General features: G+C 37.4%; 2 protein-coding genes across 2 annotated transcripts in view; one reads left to right on the plus strand and one right to left on the minus strand.

Annotated features, from left to right (window-relative positions):
• LOC144629565 (uncharacterized) overlaps nt 1-19,521 on the minus strand; it is a 53,762-nt gene extending 34,241 nt beyond the window's left edge. Inside the window, exons 1-3 of the mRNA XM_078487806.1 lie at nt 19,316-19,521; nt 18,727-18,838; nt 17,904-18,116 (exon numbers count right to left, since the gene is read on the minus strand). Of these exons, the coding sequence (XP_078343932.1) occupies nt 17,904-18,116; nt 18,727-18,838; nt 19,316-19,378 (388 nt within the window). The 5' untranslated portion in view covers nt 19,379-19,521. The remainder of the gene's footprint in view (nt 1-17,903; nt 18,117-18,726; nt 18,839-19,315) is intronic.
• LOC144630178 (tyrosine kinase receptor Cad96Ca-like) lies at nt 110-6,124 on the plus strand. Its single transcript, XM_078488475.1, has 9 exons — nt 110-451; nt 1,098-1,208; nt 2,160-2,350; nt 3,087-3,209; nt 3,323-3,393; nt 3,560-3,600; nt 3,855-3,951; nt 4,599-4,698; nt 5,638-6,124. The coding sequence occupies exons 1-9, from the start codon at nt 133-135 to the stop codon at nt 5,701-5,703; spliced, it is 1,119 nt and encodes a 372-aa protein (XP_078344601.1). The 5' UTR covers nt 110-132; the 3' UTR covers nt 5,704-6,124.
• Nucleotides 19,522-19,658: the final 137 nt, after the last annotated feature.

Genomic DNA, 19,658 nt, shown 5'->3' on the forward strand with positions numbered 1-19,658 from the left:
TAATGTAAGGGTGGATAATCTCTAACAAAAAGTTTGCAGGGGAAAGTTTTTCATCCCCCCTACCGTCCCTCTTGAGAAAAATAATGATCCATCCCTAAATGTGATATTTCCTTCCAAACTCAAAACAAGGTGATGGAGACAGAAAACAGCAATGAAAACATTAACACAACTGACACAGCTGGCCATCATGGTACAGGACAGAACATGGTCTTAGCTGAAGTTGCACAGCCCCAAAGCAGAATGGAGACGGAAAGATCACCTTACTACCTCACCTTAATAAATGATTATACCCCAATGCACCCAAGAACGCTTTCATGGGAAGTTTCAAGGGAAAACGTAATCATCGAGAAGATAATTGGTAAAGGAGCATTTGGACAAGTTGCACAAGGAAAAGTCTCACAACTTCAAGGGAGAGAAGAAACAGTTACAGTGGCCATCAAAATGCTAAAAGGTACATTACATTTGGATCAGCTGGGAACATATTGAAAAGGACGAAAATCGTATCTCAGCATTTTTTTACATAAACATTCATTTCAATCACCTCTCAGACTCATACATAATTTATCAAGTTAAAACAAGGAAAATTAGAAAAGTGATGGTGGTTTGGGTATGTGATCTTAACTGGCAAAGATTTTTTTTACGATTTTATTTTTCTATTTCATTCGTTGTTTTAGTCTCGATTGAGAAGATATATCAAACACTTAGGAGAGTGTTTCATGGCAATTCCAAACATCTCGATGTTCATAAAATATACTCCATTGCGCGCCGTATTTTTAACTCTCTTTTTGGTGCTAAGATATGTAATGAGACACTCTATCTTGTGTTTGCGAAATTTTATACGTAGCTTTCTAGCCCTAGTTTACATTATATCACCTCTTAAAATACTTTTAAAAATTTCATAACTCGTTTTGCATCGATTTGCCTAGATTACTCAGTTCGTTAATACATTATTTTTTTACACTGCTTCCTCACAGGACATTATTTAAAAAGTGATAGATTCAATATGACCAGCCGATCTGTAAAGCTTTTTAAACGTCGTGAAAATCTGGCTTATTCTGGCTAATTTTCAATTTTATAAATAAACTTTTCCTTTGCAGACAACGCTAATGAGTCAGAAAGAAAAGACTTGTTATCAGAACTTGAAGTGATGAAGAAACTTAAACCTCATTCTCACGTCATTACACTACTCGGCTGCGTCACTGAATCTGGTAAATGAAATAACAAAGCTCTTTTTTTATAAAGTAAAACATTAACGCAAAATCATCCGAAACTTGTTGGAGGTGCAGTGGTCTAGAATGGTTAATGCATTGGAATCCGGACTAAGCCTTGCCGACTTATTATGTTCATAGGGAAGACACTTACTTCTGTAGTGCTTTTTTCAAACCAGGTCGAATATAAAGATGTTATATGCCGGCAAATAAAGGAAAAACTGGTGGATACCCCCTCCCCCCCCCCCCCCCGACCTCAGAGGTTTTTATGTAATTTCGAATTGGGTTTTTCTTTATGACACTGAATTATTCAGTACCTGTTCATTCATCGCTTCTAGGGATTTTGACATGTCAACTATGTGTCCATGATTTTGACTATTTTTGTTACAAGCAGGTTTCACCAAAAACCGTCATTTTGACATAATTGTTTTCTTTTCCAGTTTTTTAAGCCTAGCTATACATTTTTTTAAATTTTATATCACGTTCCATTCTGGCTAAATTTGGAAAAATTTCCTGTATTTTCTGAATTTCTAAGAAAATAGTGAATTCCCATGTGGTGGATCCAAGAACATGTGGTGGATTCGCCAACAAATATTATGTCACCTTCTAGAGCAAACTAAGGGCTTTTTACTAAGTGCAAAATACTGAATTTCGCTACGCATTTATCGAATGAGAACCTAAGGGGGATCCCATCCACCATCTCCCTCCCATGTACTTTGGAAAGGGTATAAATTTACTTGTACGCCCGAGGGTCATAAATGCACATAACGTTTTAAAATTATAAAATAATCACATGCTTTATGTGGATTTACCCTTGTCGTTTAGAGTTTGTATCATTATCAAAGAAGTTGATTATTCGCAAATTGATGAAATCATTGTTCTTGTGTATATCCTCTGAGCTACAAATGAATTCATGCATATGTATTTAACTTGAAATTATTTACATCATAGATCCTTTGCTTGTCATTATTGAATATGTTCCGTATGGGGATCTCCTTGGTTACCTGAGAAAGAGCCGTGGGTTAAATGACACCTATTTCAAAAACCCAGACGTGAAGCCGCAGACAAGTTTGACGTCACAGCAGTTAATTAAGTTTTCCTGGCAAGTAGCTGATGGCATGCGTTATTTGTCCTCGAGAAACGTAAGTTTGGTTTAGTAACCCAATAGACTGGACAGTTTTTCTTATTTGCTCTTTTGATGTGCTATGGGAATCACGTACCCAAATAATTAATTTTTGGTGGTGTTAACGTTAAACTGTGATGGCTTTCATACATGAATGGCTTTCATAAGGGGCTCCTTCCTGTGGCTCTGTATTCGTTTATACATAATACCAGAACAAAATGGCACTCAGGAACGAGTCATATTTTAATTCTGGTACAAAAATTCATACCAGTATCATGCAAAGGATGAACGATTAAGGTTTCGATATGTAACCTATCTTATGGTGGACTGCAACGGGTAGCGCATGTGTAGTTGTCTTCACCCAATCCAAGATGGCGTGACGTGGGCCACGTTGAAAGTGGCACGGATGAATGAAATCAGTGTAAAGCTATCAAAGCTATCCCTTCATGTAAACACTGTACAAAATCGCGTGGTCACACTGACATTAACCTCGCACCGGTACTAGGTTTCACATGTATGCATCCTCTCAATCAGGCTAATTATATGATGCACGTAGGATCTTCGAATGAAAGTTACGTGATCGCCATTTCAGGTTATGGCGCCAACACCTTATCATGATTATTGTTCATCGTAGAAGGATGCCACTGCGCGCCAGAATCTAAAACCTTTTCCAGTTTTTATAAGACTCATTAGGCAAGACATTTGTATTTGTGAGCTTTAAACTATAACAAATGAGAGTTAATTTTCTTTGATAGATCATTCATCGCGACCTTGCTGCTCGTAACGTCTTGGTTGGAGAACGAGAAACCTGTAAAGTTACCGACTTTGGAATGGCCAGGGACGTGAACCAGGAGAACATCTACGAAAAAAAATCGGAGGTTCCTGTTCCGTGCAGCTCTTGCGGTCATGAATTTTTGATGTGCTTTAATTACGTTTTTCACTCTTTCGTATGTACTCACCACTTCCTTTTGTACTTTTTTTGTCTTTGAAGGGACGACTACCCGTGAAATGGACCGCTTATGAAGCACTCTTATTTGGACAATATACAACAAAAAGTGACGTGTGAGTAGAAATAGAAAAACAAACTATAAACTCACTTCATAGATATGGATTGAAATCCATTTTGTACTCATTTAGATATTATACAAAAAGAGGGCTTGACTGATGGCTTTGAACGCATAACTGTTCTTCTTTTGATGTTGTTTCTTTCTTTTTAAAAAACAAACAGGTGGAGTTTTGGAGTTGTTATTTACGAGATCTTCACCATAGGTTAGTTTATGTGCAGTCTCCCTCGCACCGGTTTTTAGTGTCGCCACGGAGCGTTGCGTGACGACACTAAAAAGGCTGCAAGGGAGACTAGTTTATGTGTTAAGTGAGAAGAATTTAAAATTAATAGATTGTTATGCTACGTTTAAATTGTGAGCTGTATTCGACTTGGGTGGTCCTCTCAGGCTTTGTGGCATACCAGGGTTATCGTAAGAATTCACGTTATAACCTCACACTAGAATGATATCTCTGTTTAGGTGGCTCGCCTTACCCGCGAACGAACAGCCGAAAATTGGCAGATGTACTCAGACTTGGTTACCGAATGCCTAAACCAAGCCACGTAAATGAAGCCCTGTAAGTACTTTTGGGATTCTTATCTTATGGCCGTCTGTAATGTATGCACTTTATTTCGCGCACTTGATAGTTATGTGTGCCTCGTTTTGGGACCGCTATTTTGTATGTGGTAGTTAAGAGCTGATAAGGCTAAAGTTGTGTCCTTTCAGTGGAATTACATCCAATATTTACAAGGTTAAAGGGGCTAGGGCACGGTATTTTAGGTAAATCAATTTACGTTCGTTAATTAAGAGCTCAAGACTTCAAATTGGCAGAGCAAAAGACTTTTATCGGCAAAATCATGGCCACATTACAAAAAGGATGATTTTTGAGTAAATGACACTCAAAAAATGTGGGCAGACGTTTTTCAAGTTTACCCGCACGCAATCCGTTTAAATCTTCTCATATTTTTCCCATCTTACCCCGTTGTGGTCTTTCTGTGTTTCTTTTGAGTTCTACTACAGTTTAAAGCCGTTATTGTGATATTTCAGATAATTCTATGACCAGAATGGTCAGTGCTGAAATTGCCTTAAATTGCGTGACATAGCCCCTTTTAAAAGTGTTTATAGTAGCTTTGAGGAAAATGGCTTCGGCCTTTCTTCGTGGCTAATTTGTAAAAACTGAAACAATTTTCGCATGCATGAGAACAGGACTCTTTCTATTTTCAGTTACCAGATTATGTTAGACTGCTGGCGAGAAGATCCAGATGATCGTCCAACGTTTGAAAATCTTAGAGACGAATTGAAGGAAATGGAAAACCAGCACCAGGTAAAGTAAACAAGAAAAAAGGAAATGATCATAAGAGGATTGTTGAAATCTCATGCTTACAAAGACGGAATTTAATTTGACTTTGACCTGGATTATTTTTTTTGAAATTAATCTAGAACCATTTTTTAGTGAATTAAGTTTAATCGTTTATTCCCAAGCGGTCCAAAACGTAAAATTATTTGCGGTCCTTTTGACGTGATATTGAATTTAAAACCACAGTACAAGAACATTTCTAGATGACACTTTGCTAACGTACGGTCTGTTGCATTTATGCAATGTTGTGACAATGTTATGACATTTACATGAACGTGCCTTGTACTATTTCTACCCGATGGGCGTATTGGTAGTTTTTATCTGACATCATTAAAATATTTAAATTTAAAGTGTTGATTCTCCAAACCTATTCTTTTCGCACACACCAGACATGAGATTAACCTCTATGCAAATGTTGTAAATGATTTAAAGATTTGTTGTGGAGGTTAAGGATTTTTAAATTTAATCTGTCACATAAGTGGATATTTGTACCGCATCTATCAATTTTCAGAAGTGATTATGACTTAGGAAAAAATCTAAAGATCCTTCGAGTGAAAACGGTTGGTACTGATGCTAGAAACGTCTTTAGTTATTGCACAATTCTATGAAATTCTATCCATATTGGTGCCCCGTGGAGGGGTACAGACATGGTGGCTGCACACTCAATACTGTATTTTTGTGATAATTTCGTTGTGAAAAACGCTAAAAAGCTATAAGTAGACAGAGCTTTTCTCTCTTTCTGCTTTATAATATGACATTTTCTGATGTTTTATAGGTTTTGTAACATTGATGAAAACTACCAATTAACGAAGTTTGTCTCTACTTCGATTTATGCTTAAACACCCGGTACAATGTAGTTGCTCTTATTCAGAAATCATTGAGTGACTTAACCCTTCTCTTTGGCAGAAATACGTCAACCTGAGAGATTACGACAAGAAACTCTACGAGAATGTCGAAGATTTGATGTTCTAGGATTGAACATTTGTAGTGCATCGTCTTATCGCTTGTATATTCAGTCTGACATCAAAGGTCTACTATTATTGTAAGAGTGTGTTAAAGTTGTTAGTTAGAGGTTTTTTGTTTTAAAATCGTTTAGAATAGGAATTGAAAGAAAGTAAAATCCCCAGACCATAATTTTTTTTCATACAACATCAAGCAAATCAAACGTTTCATTGTACTCGGCATTTGTTTTGCTTGATTTCACTTTAGAAAACAAATGTTTTTAACCGTTGTATTTTTTATTATTCTTTATCAGACATTGATATCAGACATTCATACGTTTATTTTAGCCTTGTTTATTGTTTCATTAGACTTGAAATGTTAAGTAATCTTAATTTTGTTTACGAAAGCCCTCGTTCTCTGGCTCGCCATAAATACCTCCAAGAATTTCAACCAATCAATTTTCCCGTCGACATGTCAAACCGCGTTGACAGTATTTCTGTTACCATACCGGAATGTAACATTTCTAAACGTTGTTTCAACTAAGTAAAATAATAAGTAGATACATTGGTTCACTTAAGTTTAATGGTAAATAATATTTTGCTTGTTAAAAATTAAAAGAAGAAAATTTACTTATACTTGCTTATTTTTTTTATTTCTCATTCCGAATATGCTGTAACAATATGTTTTATGTTTTATGTTTATTTGACTCCTGCAGCTTATTTGTGCGCGATGTTCATTAAGCAAGGTTAATATTCATTATTATTTTTTTCTCAAGCATCTCAGCGGTCCGGACTCCTGAATCCTTTAATCTGATTGGCTAATTGCGCGCTCCAGCGGTCCGGTTTTTCTCATCCGGACCCCGCATACGGACCGCTCACGGCGCAAAATCATTTTGCACCTTTGAGTCTAACGAACACATGAAAGTTTTGCTCTCCAAAGACAAAAATAGCCTCACCATCCATTGTTAATGCTGAAGGACAAAAAAGCAGTGGAATTAAAGGCCTCAAAGTTCTTCAAAAGGCGAGGTATTTATTTATTTCTCAACAAAATCGAGTTGTAGTTTACCGTTCGCATTTTGCCGTTGTTTGTTCATCTCGCAATGATTTTCACGCCATTGCGGTAAAATTCATTCAGTTGTTTAGACTCTATCTATGTGCTAAACTGCATTGTTTATCTGTCACTTTTTGCTTAAACAGAACACTATTTACCATCATTCAAGGAAATGAGATTCTTTGATTAAAAACGGACAAATTAATTATCACAATATTGTCCCGTACGTAGACGCTACGCATTTCATTCAGTTTGGCACTGTTTATCAGAATAAGAATCAACGCAGAGATTATTAATTTGTTAAATACAAGTGTATTAATAGCTTGTTAAACTGCTTTTCGGTCAAAGAGTATTTTTGAATCAGAAAAATAGGCTTAGCAAAGTTGCAAAGCTTCTATCAAGACTTTTCAAAACATTTAAGCTTATAGGGAATTGTTCGGGCAGCCGAAATCGATTTAAAAGTGTTAGGTTTTGTGGCATATTTGTGCTATATTTTAGTATGACTTCATTTACTTTTCTTGATTTTCTGCAGTGTAAATTAAGCTGAACATTTCTTGAGTACGGTTCATTTTAAGCGAAGCTATTTTATTCGGAATTAATGTTAGTCTTGCTTAATGCTTGACTCTTGCTTGTCGATCAAGTCGGACTCGACATTGAAATCAAATCCGCGCGTATACAAACAAAGATTTTGTGACAGAATTTTTCACGGTTTCTTAAATCCGAACAAATTTAAGTAGGAAAAAAATAAAAACGTTATTTACCGGCCTAGGTCGGTCCGTATTGGGAAAAACTGTACCCTCGGTCTTGAGCACGGCCCTCGGCCTGCGGCCACCTCGGGTACAGTTTTTCCCAATACGGACCTCCCGGCCGGCAAATAACATATATTTATTCATTCAAAATATTTCTGTGTTTCTGATTGGCTTTCGATCCCCGGCTAATTCCAGCTATTCGGCAAGCGCCGACCAAATTTGGAAGAAATTCCAATTATCGGATCGCAACCGTCCAATATATATGGGTTATTGACCAAGCGTGAGGTCAAGATGGCAGGATATTGGCCAAGTTCTTTTTTTGCGTGTTTATGGACCGAGACGAAGTCGAGGTCCATAAACACGCAAAAAAAAACGAGGCCAATATCCCGCCATCTTGACCGAACAAGCTTGGTCAATAAAGGATTTATTATTTGACTTTTTTCGAGTACAGAAATGGAAGGCAGTTGCATGCACAATCAATGGCGCACGCTAAAATCATTTCATTGGTTTAAAAGTATAACGAGTGACTGTCAAATTCTTGAATGAATCGAGTTGAAGTAAAACGACGCGACAACAGCGAAATTCAACTCTTTTTAACCGTCAAAAGGATATTGAAATGGCTAAAATTGCGAATCAACGTTGAGTTTAAAGCCTTAAAACAAGAATGTCCATTCCATCTGACCGCCAGCTTTTGATTATTGGACGTTTTGCAGAGTATTTGCTCGCTTCTGGCGCTTTTGTGGTGCAAAGCTGCCCTGACACGAGCTGAATATTGAAATTGTGATTGTTGAAAGCGTTTGGGATTTACCACTTCACGGGAAAAGCTTGAACTTTCCTACATCGTTGATATAAATGTTCGACCCGACCTTATTCGACGTGAGCGTTAGAAGCTTCGGTGAAAAGATGTTTTAAAAGCTTTCAGTGCCTGGTTTGCCGTGCCGTCCGCTTTCTTCCATTTTGAAGATTTTACACAAACGACTAGTTTGCCGAAGTCTTCATTCTTCAGGTATGTCACTGACTTCTCTCCCTTTTCCGCCGAAAAAAACCGATAACATGTCTTCAAGTCGCTTTGCGTTTTAATTTTTGTATTAGGTGGTTGTTGTGGCAAATAAAATTCACGAAACTCGTTAGCATTTGTTGATTAATTTGTTTGTTCTCACTATTTCCCTTCAATACCTATTTCTTTGTTATCGGACTCCATTTCGCTAGAAACAGACAAAAAATACTTGTGTTGTTTCGGAAAATACTTTCATAGCTCAAAATTTACGACGGAAAAGCTTTTTGAAGTAGCGACGACGGAACTAAAAAGTTTTTTCGCTTGCGGGAACACAGCGGGCGATCCCGAGCGGTCAAGATGGCTCCATCTTGACCGCTCGGGTAGCCAATCAGAGCACGGGATTCGTTTCATCTTGACCGCTCATGGAGCTAGTAAAATAATAATTCACGATATCATGCGAAAACCGAATTCAATAATTGTTTTATTATACGTTTTCAAACAATTTGCCATCACTTTTTCAAGCGCCGGCGTAAAACTTCGTCAGAACATTGGCCAAAGTCGTTTTATCTTGTGGTTCCTCCAGGTTCTTCTCCCTCAAATAATCATTCAGAATTTTTACACTGGTTTTTGTTGTTCTCTTGGTGTTTTTAGAATCTTTATTCTTGATCAAAACTTTCAATTCCTCTTCGAAAACAGAGGCAAATCGCTCAGCCATATTTTCAAAAGTCTGACAGCACTACTCGAACGAGGGGCTTGGAAACTAGGCGGACTTTGAACCTCGACATGATAACCCAATGTCTGCTGCAGATATTGGGTTATCATGTCAAGTTCACATGCTACTGTATATTGACTGAATGCTCTCGACCAATCACATGTTTCAAAGTAATTCTAATGTATAATAACAAAAATTATTGGATCACAACCTCGTTCTCAATTCTAAGGGGACAGACCATGAACGTAATGGCGCTCCTGAAAATATCTAACTGAATTGCCGTAACCGTTCATCAGTAGGATGCCTAAAATGCGTGCAATTCCACAATTGGTTTCGGCTCCATTAAATCCTATACCAATTGAAGAACATTTTAGGAGAAGCCACCCACGATGTGAGTACAGTTGCAGACAAGACAAAATAATAAGGAAAATAACGTAAATAAATGTAAACCGTTAAATTTCGAACTAAGCGCACACGTCAAATAAATTAAGCAAAGCGCGCGCATGATATCACAAGACAAGAGCGTGCACCTACATAATAGAGATGAAACAGTGCGTGTACAGAGAAACTAGGATTATTAAAAAGATATATAAAAACTACCAACAAGCAAAGGATACTTCTATGGTTTTTAACGATGAACTGCCGATCTTAACTCTCTTAGCGAAGCGCCATATTTTTCAATTAATGCGCCGTGGCGTTTTAAGAATTTATTAAACGATTTAAGAAGTAATGCTGATTACAGTAACGCTGTTTGAAGTCCATCTTGGATGTGCATATCCTGGCATATCTCACCAATTGAGATATATGATTTACAATCCGAAATGTGAAGTCATCTCTCTTGTCGTAGACGCTGATACGGAAGGGTGTGTTGCTTTCTCCGTGACTAATTTTTGTGTCGAGATAACACGCTTCTGTTGATGATAGTGTAGTATCCTTCAGTTCCAGTTCCGACGGGTAGATATCGCTGATAGAAGAGCCGAAATTCTCGTTATTAACGCTGAATAAATCGTCGATATAACGAAAGGTGTTGCTGAATGCGATGGCCTTCGACATGTCCTGCTTCATAGTTTTGAGCATGAAATCGTACTCGAAAGTGTGAAGAAACAGATCCGCCAATAAAGGGTACTGTTAGTACCCATTGGAATACCAATAACTTGTCGGAAAACGGAGTTTCCAAAACGGACATAGATGTTGATAGATGTTGTTTTTGACTATTTGAAGCGGAGGAATAGTTCCAACGCTGTGGGATACCATTTGTGATATTAAAACCAAAAAGTTTCGGAACTCAGTAGGTTTTAATATTTCGGCTTTTACTGTTAATGTAAGTAACGGATGAAGACTGCAAAAATAACGATCTGAATGAACCGCCGAGTGAACAGCCTGACATGTGCATAAGCACATGAAAGGTCTGAACAAACAGACTGAGCAGACGCAGGTCGAAAGTGCAGAAAACCATCCATAAGACTGACTGACTAGAGGGTTTACTGGCTCGATGGTAAAGAAAAAAGTCCTAATAGTTATGTTTGTGTAAGTAACCGACGCAATGAGTGGCTATGGTGGTTTACCTAGTAGTCAAGTATGATTATCCGATCGCAACTTCGTTCCCAAGAACCGCTGACGTCACGCAACTGAACGGCTTTGCTGCCGAGCAGGTTGAAAAGCGAAAATGGGCGCTAGATTTGAGCATTCGAAGAGGTAAAATTTTAAGTTATTAGAAGACAAGGAAAGTCAAAACACGGAAAAAGCAACGAAGGGGGGTCGATCGATTTTGAAAGCGTATCTTCAAGAGGAAAAGATCCCTGATCCAGCCACAGCGGAGGACTTGGGGCGGTTTTACGAAAATTCTACGTCGAAGTAAGCAAGAACGATTGAAACCTGTACTCGAAAACATCGCTTTGTGTCATCGGATTTAGCTTCAATAGACACTTCAAGCAAGTGCTAAATATGGACATTATAAAGGACAAGAAATTTAATGAAGGTAACCGAGTTTTTGAAGTTTAAATCAAATTTAAAAGCGAAGGTTGTTGTGTATTTGTCTACTTTGCCTACTGTCAAAACCCTATTAAATTCATTTTGTGCATTTGGAACTCTGGAAATATTTTGAATGAATAATAAAACAATTATTGAATTCGGCTTTCGTATGATATGAAGAATTATGCAGATCTCGGAGGGTGTTATCCGCCTCAGCCTTCGGCTTCGGCGGATTACACAATCCTCGATCTGCATAATTCTTCATATCATACTCAGCTTCATCCAATAATTGCTAATTATTTCTTTTTGACAAACATGTATTTGGCTAATATTCCTACAGCTTATTATACCTCAAATAAATACCTTAAGGTCCTATTTAAACTACTCGGCGTTTAATCGTGAAAATACGGTAAATGATATCTCAAATCAACTTCAATACGATTGCCGTGGCTTTCACTTTCATGTGTCGGTCAGTTCAAATAAGCAATGCCTTTACAATGAAATATACATCCCTGCATCGATATCAGTAAGATTACAGTTTCGTAAAATGTTTCACACATGCATCTATTGGCATGTACATATCACCCCTGGGAAGGGAGGGGGGGGGGGGGTGCTCGTCGTACCTTTTAGGGGAAAAAAGGCGGGTTTGGTACCTCTTGGGGTGTCCAGCCTCAAAAGGTCGGCAGCAGCAGCTTCTGTGATACCTTTTAGGGTATTGAGCCGAAAATATATGACATAGAGGATAATACATGGTTGCGCGGTGATATAAAATTTATCTTCGAGTGTTCAAATTGATATGTCACGAGTGAGCGCAGCGAACGAGTTAGATGTCGATTTGAGCACGAAAAAATAAATTTCATATCTCCAAGCAACCATGAATTATTCTGTTAATTATATAAACCTACTAATAACGAGGCTTTTGACGATTTTCCGAAGATTTCCGACGATTTTCCGACGATTTCTGAAGATTTTCAAAATGTTGCCCGAAGGTCGTACGAATGTTTCCGAACATTTTCCGAAAATTTCGGAAGACTTCCGAAGATTACCGAAGATTGACGAGGAAGATCCGAAGATGTTTCGACTTAATATCGATAAACTTTGGCTCATTGAGCATTGCAACATGGAAACTCTTCGAGCTGATTGGTCAAAATGATATCACACATGTGTGGATATCATTTTTATCCACACATGTGTGATACGATTTTTATCGATTTGCTACCACTTACTAAAGCACTGCAGTTTATATAATAAAGTGTGTTCTTTAAGAACTGGTACCTCCTAGGGGTGAAAAAAATTTCCAGGCAACGACCACAAGAAGACCTTGGAACCTCTTAGAATTTCTTGTTAGAACCACTGCGCACCAGAAATGGTCAACAACAGGACGTCTACCTATAGCCAGACTGACGATCTTAGATCGTCTTTAAAGCTCTTAAAGGCGCAAAAGACTAAGTATGATCTGTTATCAACAAAACACCACTAAATTGCCGACCTTTTGTTTAATATTCTTACTTTATTATTATTAGAAACCTGGTAAAGGAGGTGCATCAGTTTTGAGTCACTTTTCCAAAGATGAAACTTGAAGCTTTGTATACTGCATGTAAAACAATTACTGATGCGTCCCCTCCCTCACGATTTTCATACATAAACGTTGCTATTATTTTAGATAATAGATTATTTAATTTCTTTTCTTTTTACATGTCACAAACACGGCCCAGCAAGGAAAAGACTACAAATTTAATGCGAGGTATAATTTTGAATACTGCCCGTTGATATCTATTAAACATCAATTATTTACACAAGAAGCTGCCATTTTATCATTAACTTTTTACATTATATGATTATACTTTACCACGAAGAACATGATGAATAACAACCTTTTATGACATTATTTACATATTTACAAACACGCCTGTTTTTTTTTTTTATTTGCTCTTGTTGTCGTTCGTAAACGTCCACTCGCGGTTAATTTATTGCTCCTCTGTCTCCCGTCCCTGGTTTGTTTCAATGCCATTGTTAGCACTCACTTGGTTGACATTTCGCTCCGCTCTCTCCACTCCCTGGTTTGTTTCCGTGTCATTGTTAGCATTGACTTCGTTGACATCTTGTTCCGCTACCTCCACTCCCTGGTTTATTTCAATGTCAATGACAGCAATCACTTGGTTGACATTTTGCTCCTCTCCCTCTCCTCCCTGATTGGTTACGATGGGTGCAGCATTTAGCGATCCAAACATTTTCTGTTCAATCTCTTCAGCTTCAAAAAGGTTTTTGTTCAAAAGTAACTCGATAAATGCGACACGAAACTGTCTTAATCTGACAGAATAAATGAGCGGGTTAATAAAAGAGTTAACCAGTACAAGAGACCCAGCAGAGGAATAAACTGCATAAATTGTATCTATCGAGACTCTGTTTTCAAGAACGTTCTTGATCATTCTAAAAGTAATTATAGGTAGATAATTCAGAAACACTATTACAACAATAGTAGTGGTCAGTTTTAGCGCTCGTTTTTCCTTTAAAAACTTTTCTCTGGCTTCCACTGAAACTTGTTGAGCAGCTATTTGCCTTTCATGACGGCGAGCCTCGCTATAAACCACTGCATTGCAGATGGTTATTAGCACCATAAATACAACTCCCAACGAATTTTGGATCGACAGAAATAAGCTATGGTCGATGAAATGGAAAATGAGTACCGCTGTGCTAAAGATCCACGCGATTACAGAAGCAATCAGCACACGAATTTTGGTGACAATTTGATCATAACTGTAGCTTTGTCTAATGGCCATGTACCGATCAGCACTTATTAGCACCAAATGGGCAAGTGAAGAAAAGCAAACAAAGTTCATCGAATATTTTGTTACATTTTGTAATCGACAAACATCGCTTGTGGCTTCGCTTTGTAGTGCTGCAACTATAACAGAGATGTAAAGTGGCTGAACAACAATTCCTGCCAACGCATCAGTTGCTGCTAAGCATGCCAGCGCTATGTTGGACATACTTTGCAGTCGCGCCTTGATCTTCACGGCGATCATCGTCAGCACGTTCAGTACAGTGGTAAAAGGACAAGTCATTACCAGGACGATTATGTTGAAGACAAGTGCACTGTAGGCTAGTGGGGAAAAGTGCTGTGGAACCCCACCGATGAAAGCGTACATGCTGCATTGTAACGAGGATGTGCCCGTCTGGATTTGCTGGCTCGAGTTCATCTCTCTTGGTCCCTTCGCGTCGCTCTGATCGTTTGTGAACTGTTAACTACGCAAGATATTCCTTCGATCTGTTTGTTATTAAGGCTTCGTTGTGTTTTCAAGAGTGCCGTGCGAACTAAGATTGGCGTTCACGTGTATTCAAGTGATGTGTACTGTTGGTATTTGTGGTGGATTAATTTTGTTTCCTTTTACATACTCACTTTTAAAAACGCTTTATTCGCAAAAGACTTCAGTTTCAATATGAATTTTTATGTTTTTCTAGCAAGATTAGAAGTACGATTTTATAAGTTCACCAACTGGTAAATTCACAAAAAAATGAAAGTGTTCCTTGAGTAAAATAGTTTTTGAGTGATCGAGGCACCACACGTCCTAGCATGTTGCAACACAGGAACCCCAAGCATGATAGGTATCTGTTGTATATTATTACCTTACATTCACATTATAATAATTGGTTTGGAGAGAACGGTTTTCAAAAAAAAATTAAAATATAAAATACTTTACCTCGCTTCAGACGTCTGTCTTTATTCTTCCAATGAGGTTTCTGGGTCGATTTAAAGCTATTTAGGGAGCCAGTTTTCAGTTTCATTGTTTAGAAAGGGTACAGAAAGGGTAAAGCAGTGGAACTGAAAACCGTCCAAATAGCTTTAAACCAACGAAAAAACCTCACCAGAAACATAAAAGGAAACGAATGAAGCGAGATGGGTTATTTTTTTATCCCAAACTTGATCGTTCGTTTCTCTCAGTACGAATCCTTATAAAAATTATTTCCATCGTTACTTAACTCGATGGACACTGACGAAGTTTGGGTCACCTGTCATGTTACAAACAACTGTTTCTGTAAAAAAATTTCCGTTAATTAACAAAAGATTATTGTTCAAGTTTTTAAAGCAGGTAAATTGCATGGATTAAAATAACAGTAATAACAAAACAACAAAGTAAAAAGGAGTCAAAATGAATCGAATATGCCGTTGATTTTGTTTTCATATTTTTATAACAACTTAACGCGCGTGGGAATTTTTTTGAACATGTTTATTGTTCAGCTTCGTGTTCTGTCGATTTTTAATTATCTTTTAATCCGGCAGTGCTAAAAACTAATTGGCCTGTAATCAGAGTCACGTCTCGCTGAATTAATCTTTCTCTGATACTTAAATTTTTTTTCGGTAAAAATCGGACTGAAGCACCAATATCTTTCTTACCAAGGTACAGCTAACAACCATATCGTAAGCAGCTATAACAACACTTATAAGCAACAGTTTCGAATTGAATAACTGTTTTATTTTTATTTTTTGGTCTGTGATCTTACATGAGTATATAAAACATGATTTAGTTAATCTCTTAGTTAAACCTCAGTCTGGAGATGAGCAAAGTGCACATACCTGAGCGTAGTGAGTCCAGTTCACTAATAAACATAATTATGAAAATTACTGGTACTGCATTCTTTTAACTTGGATCCAATTTTTCGTCAAATTTTTCGTAAATTCAACACTCGAATAGGAAAATGAATCAGAGTAAATGTAATTCATGGTCGGCGAAAGTGCCGTTTAACACTCATTATTTCTCTTTTATTTTTAATCGCTGTGAGAATTTTCTTAGCATACCAATTGTTTAACGTCACTGTCAGTTCTATTCAGAGTGAACTTGAGGTGTTAAAAATAATTAGCCTTTAATTAGTGTTTCTTTATTGGCTAACTTAAGGCTAGTTTACACGACAATTTTTTTTTATGTGACAATTTTTATTTGCTCGTGTAGACGAGAAAAATTGTAAACATGTATTTTTGCGTTTCTGATTCTTGCCAGCTTCTTTTGCATTGTTGAAAACTGATGATTAGCTTGCAACCTACGCCTTATGGACATTAAGAAAGCTATTAAGAAAATCTAAAGACAATCCTTTGAACCAATCAAAGCATATACATGTAGCCGGTATGATCATGGTGATCAGCGAGTCCGGATGGATTTTGGTTTTACTTCTGAAATGCAAAACCAAAGCAAACGCGAATTACTTCCGTCACTCGAATAAAAATCTCTCTTAATTGAAGGGATTTTAAAACGTAACAAATTTAATGTATGGAAATGTCCACCTTTTGCCCAATGGAAACCTTAATGCCTTTTTTAAAAAATGACTTGTATACGTATTTCATTTGTTTAGTGTATTTGGAAATTCTGACAAATTTGAGATCGTTTTGACGAAATCTGTGAAAACTAATTAAGCGGTTATCTGTGGTCAGAAATTAAATGCAGTGAACGAAACGGCATAATACAAACTATTGTGTTTATATCGAAAGAAAATTATATTACTAAAATTCAGTTTGCTTATGGGCCGGGGTCGTTATCTTTCGTTTTTTTGTGAAACTTGGAAGGATAAAAAATGCATGCATTGCTGATAATTTCTCAATTTAACATAATTGTGAAGTTTACAGGTTAACTTATGTGGCGCTTTTAATAAGTTCAACATAAAGAAAACAGGATAAAATAAATAATAAATCAAAGAAAAAAAATATGAACATTACGTAATATCATTAGCTTGCTTTATAAGCTGCCTACTTGTTAAATTTATTAGCGGAGCTCCAGCGCGCGAAGCGCGCCAAGCGAAGCACCATGGGTAGTAATTTTTGGTAAATCTTTCAAACCAAAAAAAAAATGCTTGAAGCGTGAGCGTACGCCCAAAAGTACAGACTCTGGGGGTGGGCGAAAGGAAAGGGTGTACAAAGGCAAAATTTCTAGATCTTGCGCGATGTTTAATGCGCAAGTTGAACTCAGCACCGTCCGATAAAAGTGCCCTACACAAGGAAACTTGCTATTCTAGTCTTACCAGTGCTGATCGTAGAACAACTTCCTATTTTAAACTAGTTATACGTAAGGATCGATTTAGTCCTCGAGAAAGGACTCTTATTAAATTTGGTAGCTCAAGACAGGGCGTTTATGGAGACGTGGCGCTTATTTTATCTCACCTTTTTTACGTACGTCAACATTAAGGATCGAATACTTGGGTAAACTTGAGATATTAGAAAAAAAAAACCGATAAACTAATTAACCAAACAAAGCGTTCCCAAGAAAAGTAAATGGCAACCAGCTATAGAATTTTAATTCAATCGCTAGTGTTTCCAGATGATCACCGGGACAATCGCCAATAATAGCTTGGATTGTTTTGTTTTTTGTAAAACTAAATCGGAAGTTGTGAGAGCCAATCACATTAAACATAAACAACACAACAAACTTAACAGAATTTAGAAAAAACACACGAATTCTGAAGCAAGTGCAGGAAAACTTTGTGTTTGACCAAGTCACGGATGAGTTTAATTTTTCTTATGCTTACTTCAAAACGTGAATTAAAGGTTTTTCAACAAGCTAAAAAGCGCCATAAGGGATACTGTACAAAACACATTGCAAACGAAATTTAATTTTCCATGTCCTTTATTGGAATAACACAGTTACCATACATAGCTTGTTTTGTAAGTTAATACCCGGCGTATGGGTTGCCCTAGTTCCTAATATCCACTGCGTAACACCACTATGTAGGTTGGAAGGATTTCTGTGATTCCTCCATCACTTACAGCAAGCTGTGATGTACAGGTCTCCGATCCAATGACCATACTGACCGCAGCTTCCGTGGCACTGGATCTTACTATCTCCGAACGTAGCTTGGGTGATGTATGTGGGAGTGTGTGAGAATTGACTCAAAGCACGCATGTGGCCCTCGTGACGAGTGAATCCGGCTGGACATGGTCCACTAGCCAGAATACAATACTGACCAGGAGGCCATTGACCTGTGAGAAATAGAAATTTGTACGTGAAAGGGACTATGTCATGGATTTTACAGATTTTTGAACCGCAAAAATGGATATTTGTGTCTCAGGAAACTTAAAAATAATAGTCCACTTTTATTAAAAATTGCTATATTAGACAACTGAAACTGTTAACTGGCATCTTTGGCTGCGGATGGCTCGGATGGAAACGGATTGCAATTTGAAAACGTAAGTAGCATAATTTCGGTGACAGAGAGCATAATTTCAGAAAGTAGCATAATTTTGGCATGTTTTCTAAAAATATATGAGCACTGCTAAAAGCATAATATGCTTTTTTTTTCGGGCACAATCTACCAAAGCCTAGTTTCCGCGCGTCTTCAAAAAAGTTATATTTATAGCCGTAGCTTGATTTCCTTCCGTAAATTAAGGTTATATCTTCCTTTAGATGTTCAAAGATAATGTTTTTTATGGGTAAAGTTGCCTTCCTCTATTTTCAGAGCAGTTTAGCCCAAAAGTCTGCGAAATATCCGTGACATAGTCCTGTTAGGGTAAAAAAAGACAACTTTTGTGTGTAATGTAATTTAAGCGTACGGCGTACTGATAATGTAGTGAAGAAAGTGCTTAAGCTTACCAATAGCCTGTTGCAATTCTTGTTTAGTCTGTTCGAGGTCGCTTTTGACGCTCTGCAACATCGACTCCTGGTTCTGGAGGTACCTTGCTAATGCAGGTAAACAGTCCGGTATCTGGTGAAGAGGAAGATCATCATTTTCACACTGCTAAGAAAGAAGCCAGAGGCATTCTTTTTATATTTTGAGGGTGGGATTGAACTATGTCCAGAATTGTCTTACACAGCTTGTAATGTACGTATGGGTTTCATCACGTTTACGATCCTTAAACTAGGTGCCTCGTGGTGTATTTTTGTAAGGTACTTTGTCGTCGCCTTCTAAACTGGCAATATATCACCTTGGGATACACCCTAAAAATCGCGGTGCTAATTTGGAGGTCAAGCTAAAATAGACACTCATCTATTTTTTCGAAGAAGGTCATTTTTCGCTGAAGGACAGACTTATGATTCCTACAAACTGGAAATATGCAAGCGAGAGCTTCCTCGTAGAAAATCAGGGTAACGAGAATTAAAAAACGTTTTGAAAAAAAAATTGAGATTCACTTAGACACGAATTCAATCCTATAATATCAAATAGCATAATTATCTTACTTACTTGGGCTTCACTTGGATTAACCAAGAAGTAGACCAAGAAGGCGAAGATGAAAACCAGCTTCATGATATCTCAACTGAGGAAATTTGAGGCAAACGAACTTGGCAGAGTCAGAACACCAAATGACCCACCCAAGCAGCTAAGCTATAGTATATACTCTGCTGTAGGAAACTTAGGTTTTTGTTTACAGAGTATAAATACACACCTAGGAGTAGAAATTTTCGTGAGCTTAAACACGTTTTCAAAGGCAGAATAAAAATAGAGTATTACTTAGTCATTCAAGAGTGTCTACATTTTGATTAACGACCCCATCTGAATAAACAGGCATTAGAACAAATAATACATA

The sequence above is a fragment of the Oculina patagonica genome, chromosome 11 (assembly GCF_052425735.1).
Source record: "Oculina patagonica isolate OP01 chromosome 11, crgOcupat, whole genome shotgun sequence".
Classification (NCBI taxonomy): domain Eukaryota; kingdom Metazoa; phylum Cnidaria; class Anthozoa; order Scleractinia; family Oculinidae; genus Oculina; species Oculina patagonica.

Bases quoted from the DNA above. Each gene is read 5' to 3' on its own strand.
- LOC144630178 (XM_078488475.1), top strand. From the start codon at position 133: ATGGAGACAGAAAACAGCAATGAAAACATTAACACAACTGACACAGCT. The intron at 2,351-3,086 runs GTAAGTTTGGTT...TTTCTTTGATAG, and splicing joins GTTATTTGTCCTCGAGAAAC to ATCATTCATCGCGACCTTGC. The intron at 3,210-3,322 runs GTTCCTGTTCCG...TTGTCTTTGAAG, and splicing joins TCTACGAAAAAAAATCGGAG to GGACGACTACCCGTGAAATG.